At 33.6% G+C, this 8132-nt stretch overlaps 1 protein-coding gene across 1 annotated transcript; it reads right to left on the reverse strand.

Annotated features, from left to right (window-relative positions):
• On the reverse strand, window positions 3229-5260 carry LOC109727474 (benzyl alcohol O-benzoyltransferase-like). The gene is made up of 2 exons (XM_020257610.1): window positions 4771-5260; window positions 3229-4250 (listed from the first exon to the last, which is right to left on the reverse strand). Exons 1-2 carry the CDS (start codon window positions 5218-5220, stop codon window positions 3360-3362), a joined length of 1341 nt encoding a protein of 446 aa, XP_020113199.1. The 5' UTR covers window positions 5221-5260; the 3' UTR covers window positions 3229-3359.

Below are 8132 nucleotides of genomic sequence, written 5' to 3' on the forward strand. Positions count from 1 at the left end.
ATCATCCGATCCACAATTAGGTCAAGTCAACTTCTCGATCTCAAATTTCGTTACTTTTTCTTAATAATTGGCAGTTATATAAAACTCAAGTAATCTCAAAAGCAAAACAGATGAACAAGAATTGTTAGGGGTCAAATGATAATTACGAACTTTAAATACTTACAAATGTTTCACAAAAAAAAAATAGAGTACCAATTAAGTGGCTGATTGAAACAAATTGGAAGTTCATATCGTTATTTTTCAACTTTGTGGAATTATAATTATATATTCTAAACATAATTAGGCCAAAATTTGAAAGGTGAGAAGTTGTAATTATAAGTGATGGAAAAGGCAACCTCCTCGAGTAACTTTTCCTGTTGATTTCTTTTTCTTTTTTTCTTTTTTTTTCTTTTTTTTGAGAATGAGATAGTGTCCAACTCGCTTTATCCATAAGGTTAATGAGTTAAGGGTATGTTTGGTTCCACGTAAAACTGTGGAAAAAAAAAATTTCAATAAAAAATAATTTTTGGTGGAAAATTTTTTTTACGTCGTTTAGTGTTTGGTTAGAAGGAAAAAAAAAGAAGTTTTTTATTATGATTATTTCGTTAAAAGAAAAAAAAATAAAAACTTATTCAATATATTTTTTTATTTTTCACAATCTTTTATTTTTATGTCACGTTAAATTATACAAATTATTTAAATTATGAAAGAACGATATTTTTAATATTTATATTCAACTGTTTCAATACTAAAAGACGGGTATAATATCAGTTGGTGCAGTAAACAGGCAAACCAAACCAGGACAACGATCCTCAAGTTGAGATTGTTTCATTCACAGTTTCAACAATTTTGAGGTTCATGCTATTTACTTAATAGACAGTATATGAAACAGTTTTTCGTTAGAAATCACTTTGCAACTGTTTGGTTTGAAGTAAAATTTTTTTTTTCCTCAAAACTACTTTTACATATACGGGAGAAACATCCCTTTTCGTTTTCCGTATGAGAGCCGCGAAAAACGAAAAAAGCGGAGAAAAAAATAGTGTCGCATGGCTGCTTGATAGTGGGGTCCACGAGGCGGACCGTGTGAGAGGGAGGTCCACGCATTTCATATATATATATATATATATTAATATAATATATATATATAATTAATTTATTTATAAATATATATTTATTTATATATATAGATAAGGTATTTATTTATATAGAAATTTATATATAAATTTATATTTATAAATATTGTAATATTTTTATATTTCATAAATATATTACTTTTATATATTATATATTTAAATTATAATTTAAATAATATTAATCCTATAAATAAGAATAAATAAATATATAATAAAACACTATTATATATATATATAATATATAATATATATATAATATATATATATATATATTATATATACTATATATATATATATAATGTAGACTACTATAGGCTTTCGGATACATAGGGGATATTGTGCTTTGATTTTTTGGCGCCTTAAATCAACCCTTGAATTATTTCTAATCTTTGATAATACTATTATTTTTGTACTCACTAACCTCAGTCTATGGATATACTCAATTCACCCTAGGAAGAAACCATAATCCATCCAAAGCAGCACAATTCTGATCCAAGAAGCCTAAAAAGTCGAATTAATATATAGTATATATATATATATTATATATATATACTATATAATATAGATATAATATATATATATATATATAAAACTGAAGATAAAAGGGGCAGAGAAAATAACTTTATTATACTATAATAAATAAATAGACTATTTATTAAATAAAATTTATATATAAAATAATACACCTGAAACGTGGACCTCCGCTCTCACGAGGTCCGCTCGGACCGCACTAATCACAGGGCAAAACTATGCACGCTATTTTTTATCTCTGCCCTTTTCTGTTATTGCGGCTCCACCACTCGACGAAAACGAAAATGGATGTTTTTCCCGTATATGTAAAAGTAGTTTTTAGCAAAAAAAATTTTACTTCGAACCAAACAGTTATAAAGTGATTTCTAACGAAAAACTGCTTCATACACTGTCTATTAAGTAAATAGCATGAACCTCAAAATTGTTGAAACTCTGAATGAAACAATCTCAACTTTTGAGGACCGTTGTCCTGATTTGGTTCACTTGTTTTCTGCACCATTTAGTATTATACTCTTCTTTTTCTATAGAAACGGTTGAATATAAATATTAAAAATATTACTTTTTTATAATTTAAATAATTTATATAATTTAGCGTGACAAAAAATAAAAGATTCTGAAAATTCGAGTTTCGCCATAATTTTAGTGTTATTTATTTTTTTCTCATTTAATTTAAGTCAGCATTCTAAATATCTCAAAAATGTTCAAATCCAAATATAAAAGATTATTAAATATAAAATACTAAATAAATTTTATTTTTTAATAATTTAAATTTTTTTTTTTAAATGATTGCTTTCCATAATTATTCCTCAACAGAAAACAATCCACACACGTCCACGTCCATCACACGGATTCATTTATTAGGCATTAATTAATTAACCACATCTACCTTAAACTAGTTAAGCACGTATACATCGAGCATGTATAATGTATATAATAAAGGGAAAACTTCAAAAACCCCTATGTGGTTTCGTAGTTTCTCATTTTGCCCCCCTGTGATTTAAAATGTATCAAATTACCCCCTTGTGGTTTCATTTTTATTTTTTCGGTAGCTTTTTTGTTAATATTTCATTAAATTATATATAAAAAACTTCAGATGCCCATCTAGATTTATCAAATATTTACTTTAGTACGCTTTAATTTTAACTTTATCACTGATTTAAGAAAAAAAATAATAATAAAATTGATAAGAAAAAGAGAAAAAAGAAACCACATGGGAGCAAATTGAGACATTTTAAACCACAAGGGGGCAAAGTGAGAAACTACGAAACCATATGGGAGTTTTTTGAAGTTTTCTCTATAATAAATTAGGCTGGAATACTATTAATATTAAAACGCGCTTTTTGCTATTAAGTTTTTAACCCTTGGATGAAAAATTGTAGGGTCGAAATGATATTAGTCGGTTAGAGTTGAGTTGTCCCCCTAGGGTTGAATTGTCCCCACTGGGTTATAGTATTTAATCCAATGGTTAGAAATAACGAAAAAAGTTAATCCAAAGGCTAAAAAACTGATAGCAATAATGGAATTTTGCTATTAATAGTAGTTCAGTCCAACTCGTATATAATATATATATATATATATACGCTTCTACGATAAAAAGAGAACAAATAAGTGAATAAATAAATAAATAATACATCTAATTAACTCACGGGCCATACAAAGCTGAGATTTTATTACAAGAGTGATCCGTGGTGGATGATAAGATTATCTGGTGCTATTTCAATAATAATTATTATCGAAACCTAGCCCGATTTCGACCTCCTTGACGAACCGCTCCATGGCCTGTGCCGGCAGGCACATTGGCACGATGATCCCTTCCTCCCCGCTCTGATTTCTGCCCTTCAGATGGAAGGTCGCCAGGTTGGCGGTCGCCGGCCCGCCGTAGACGTTCACCCCCCACCCGAAGTCGACGTTCTCGAACCCGGCGCGGGTCACGTCCGACACCATATACGACCGCGCGGCCGACGCGCCGAAATTCGGCCTCCGCTCTGATACCATGTTGAAGTCCGCGACGGACCGGATGCATTCCATCGTGACCTCCGCCTTCGCCGCCGCCACCTTCTGCAGCGCGAACGCGAACCCGCCATCTCTCAGCTCCCCCACCGTCGCCGCCGCCACAGCGAACGCGAACGCGTTCCCGTAGAACCCCCGCGGCAGCGGCGAGTCGCGGAGCCCCCGCGAGTTGACCACGAACTGTATGCGCGCCTCGTCCGCCTCCCCGCCGCACCCGAGCGCCGCCGCGCGGCACCGCCACACGAACGCCGCCACCGTCTCGAAACGCGAGCACCGCACCTGCGGCATCCGCAGCGCGGAGAGCTCGCGGGGGCCGAAGAAGAAGGCGCGGCGCTCGAGAGTAGCGTCGTCGGGGCGGACCACGGCGGCGCTCGGCTGCTCCGGGCAGCGGTACTCCAAGTGGGCGTGCGTGACGCGCGGCGGGGAGCGGGCGAGGAGCAGCTCCCGCGCCCACACGGGCGGCACGGTCGGGGCGCCGGGCGTGCCGCGGGCGAGCTCGCCGAGCGCTTGCACGAACTGCATCACCCCCGCGGCGTCCGCCATGTTGTGGCAGATCTGCAGCGCGAAGACGAACCCCCCGCACCGCAGCCGCGTCACCTGCGATCAATACCGTCCAATATAAAAATATTTAAACACCGTCCAGAAACAAACTACAGTCAAAAGAACATATACGTTCCTCGTAAAGTTTGGTATGTTTTACGTATTTCTTGTAATATGTACCTCCAGGTAAATAGTAGTAAATTAAATTGATTAAAAGTCTCTATTTTATATTAAAGTAAGAAAATGTGTTCTCTTTCTAGTTGTTTCTAAGGTAAAATTATGATAATAATATACTTAATTAATAGCAAGACTTAATTTTTACTATCTCATACATATTGCATTATAGCGATTGAATTTATATAAATTTTATGTAAATATCTGCTGCAAATTAAGAAGAGTTTCTTTCCGTTGAAAATTTAGTTTAGAAATTAAATTTTCCTAGTGCAATAATGCTATTTATTTTTTCAAAATTGTGATCAAAATCCACAAAAAGAAGTACATGGGAGAGGGTGTGTTAAATATAAAAGTATTACAAAAAATATTGTTCTCTAGCAACTTAAACTTTGCAGCTTCTGACCTGTATGAACAGCAACGGCCGATCAGTAACAACGGCAGTGTTGCTGTCCGGTTCGCAGAGCAGCTCCTCGATGCAGGGGATCGGCGGGCTCAGCAGATCGCCGAAATCCTCCACCGTGACATCTGCGTCGGCCTCGACGAACACGGCCCCCTCGGCAGTGCAATCCACCACCAGCTTCCTCCCCTCGACCTCACGCAGCCGGCCGGCGAGAGGGTAGTAGTAGACCAATGCATCGGCGAGCGCCTTCTTTACGACAGCCGTGGGGTCCTGCCCGGCCTTCGCCGGATCGCTCCGGTAGAAGTGGATCCCCGACCGGTAGAACCGCAGGCCCTGCTGGTCGTCGATGTCGGAGAGCGGCTTGACCTCGTGCGGCGTCGCCGCTGCCGGCGCGACGAGCATCGGCGCGCCGCGGCGAGCCTTGAAGGTGAGAGAAGAGGCCGTGGGCGCCATACACGCACACAAGTGTTGTTGATTTTTGCTTTGTTATAACTTTGAGCTAGCTGTGATAATATATGTTCTACTTACGTACGTAGATGTATGAATTTATATAGGAAATGAAGTTACCAACTATTCAAACTGGTTTGGTAGGTCGTAATTAATTAAGGTGTGGAAAGAATATATTAATATGATATATCACCATCTATGCTTTGTGAATTTTTGTTTTTACTTTGCAACTTATTCATTGACTTATCCTCGTAAATGGACGATTCAAAGGTTGTAACCGAGTACACGCCATTTCCTCCGGAAACCGAGTAATGTATTTTGGTGCGGTCGTCGCATGCCTCGATCACAGAATCTTCAATAGATATCTAATCTTATATTTTTATTATTATTCTATTTTTTAAAAAATTAATAAAAACTTAGATAGTTTATCTGAACTTACTATAATTTGAGTCCGCTATTCAACCTTTTCAAAATTTAATTTTTATCCAATATCTTAATTCGTTTGATTTAAGATAGCTAGTCAACATGCATGCATGCAGCACATTAATTTTAAATTTTACGTTGATTGCTTATATTAATAAATTTATAATATTTATAAGAATTGTATGAAATATTCTAACTAAGTTTTTATTGTTTTAATTTATGGATGAGATAATAATTACGATAGGTAATGAAAATAAATAAAAAAATATCATATCAATTTATATAAAAAAAATTATAAAATGTATATGTGGATAAAATATTTTTGTTGTGTATTAGAATAATAATATATGCAACCACATCGAAAATGCTATGCATGCCCACAGTATCTTACTTATGTTTTGAACATATTTGAAATATTTTGATATAATTTGGGACCCAACTTTGTGTGTGTATATATATATATAGAACTAGATATATATAATGTATATTCCTTTTGAATTTAATGGGCTCGTTCAATTATTATCCTTCCAAAACAAATGTTAAGCCTTAATATTTAAGACATTAAATCGATCATTTCGACCCTTATATTATGTATTCAAATTTGCGTTGATATAAAAAGATTTAAAAAATATTGAACAAAATATTTGTGACATGAATAAATTTTTTATATATTATAATTTATTAGTAATCATTATAATAATAAATATTTTCTTTTATTTTAAATTCCGAAGAAAATTGATCAATTATATATGTAGTAGATTCGTCAAGTTAAATTTATCCAGAGATCTGACTATTTATCTCCTTTTTCTGAAAAAAATCCAGTGATATGAGTTAATTAATTAGCATCATCCATTTGCATGGAACGAGAAAACAAAGTCATTACGTACGTTGGGTGGTACAAAATAATAGTACTTAGCGGTTGTTTGGCTAGATATAATTAANAAAAAAAAGTAAGGAGTAAGCATGCCTTTTGTTTAAAGTTACTCTCTCCAAGACGTAGTTTTAATTACTGCAATTGACTCTCCTTTTACAGCTTCTACTACTGTAGCAGTTGAATTTAAATAAATCAAATAAAATACTAAATTTGTATTTACATACAGCTAACTACGTGCAACCAAATTATCCTTTAGTTTAAGTAGAAATGTAGTGAGAACACCCTAAGCTATAGGCTATTTTGACATAGGCCCGTTATTTATTTATTTTTTTTTATTTGAGCAGTTAATTTAGTTAGTTTAAGTTAACATTTTAATACCGAATTAGTGACATTATAATGATATGTTAGTCGGTACATAATTGCACGATCTAGTTTTATAGGTAAAAAAAATATTTTAATATAGTAGAGTAGAATAGTGTCCATTCAAATTTTTCTTTACTAGAAACTGCACAAAAATGAACTTTTTTATTTACTTTCAAAAGTATTTTAGCTGGACCCTCTCTATATTAACTACATGATTGCGAACCGTAACGACGACCCTCTTTATATATAAAAATGATGTTACAAACTAATTTTTCTTATACTGTGAACTTTTTGAGGAACATATATATTTCCTTCTCTTAAAAAAGTTTCAACTTTGTTAATTACTTATTAGTCTTTGCCACTTCTTAAATTATTCACATACTAGCTACATATATATGACCATGTCCTAGGTTGTTTTTAATCCCAACCTACCCAACTTAATCTTTTTCTAGTTTGACATGCACGGCGAGCGTACACACCCACAACTTCATATTTTTTAAGTTATTTTCAATGGTGTTACATTCGATTATATGATCAGCTTATTGTTAAACATAATTTATTTTTTGACTATATTTACCTAGTGAATGAGTAATCTCAAAATAAACGATTGAAATAAAAATCTCATAAAAATAATAACAAAAGACTTAAATTTCAAATCAGAAGTATTGATTTTGCTTTTGATGGTAAGTAAATCTTTTGTATTAAAATTGTACTTAATTTGAATTGTTTTATACCATTAAACTTACAAACTTGCCACATCGGTCATTAAAAAAGTCATTTGTGAGCCATTTTGATTAATTGGTAAATGATGTCGAAAAATTATAAAGTCTGGTTTCTAAATAGTTCTAATAGTGTGCATCTTGCCTAATAAAGGCGATCGTTGAATCAGACGTCCCATTATTGAAAACAACTTAAAGGTATAAAAATCTCTATATTTTTTAAAACATAGTAGAGTATATATAGTCCTATGGGGATACTTCTAATAACACCAATTACTTTGTGCTATCAAGTTTTCCACCATTTTTTTCTCAAAAAAAAAAGTTTTCCACTATTTGATTTACCCCTTGACTAATTTCATGCACCTCTTAGATTATATTATTCCACCAACCACCCACTAAATCTAACCACTATCATTCTAACCCTACAAACCTTCATCCAAAGGTCAAAAAACTAATAGCACAATGACTTTGTGCTATTAAAATTATTTCAGCCCAATTATATATATAGGTTTTTTTTTTTTTTTTTTTTTTTTATTGGT

The sequence above is a fragment of the Ananas comosus genome, linkage group 22 (assembly GCF_001540865.1).
Source record: "Ananas comosus cultivar F153 linkage group 22, ASM154086v1, whole genome shotgun sequence".
NCBI lineage: Eukaryota > Viridiplantae > Streptophyta > Magnoliopsida > Poales > Bromeliaceae > Ananas > Ananas comosus.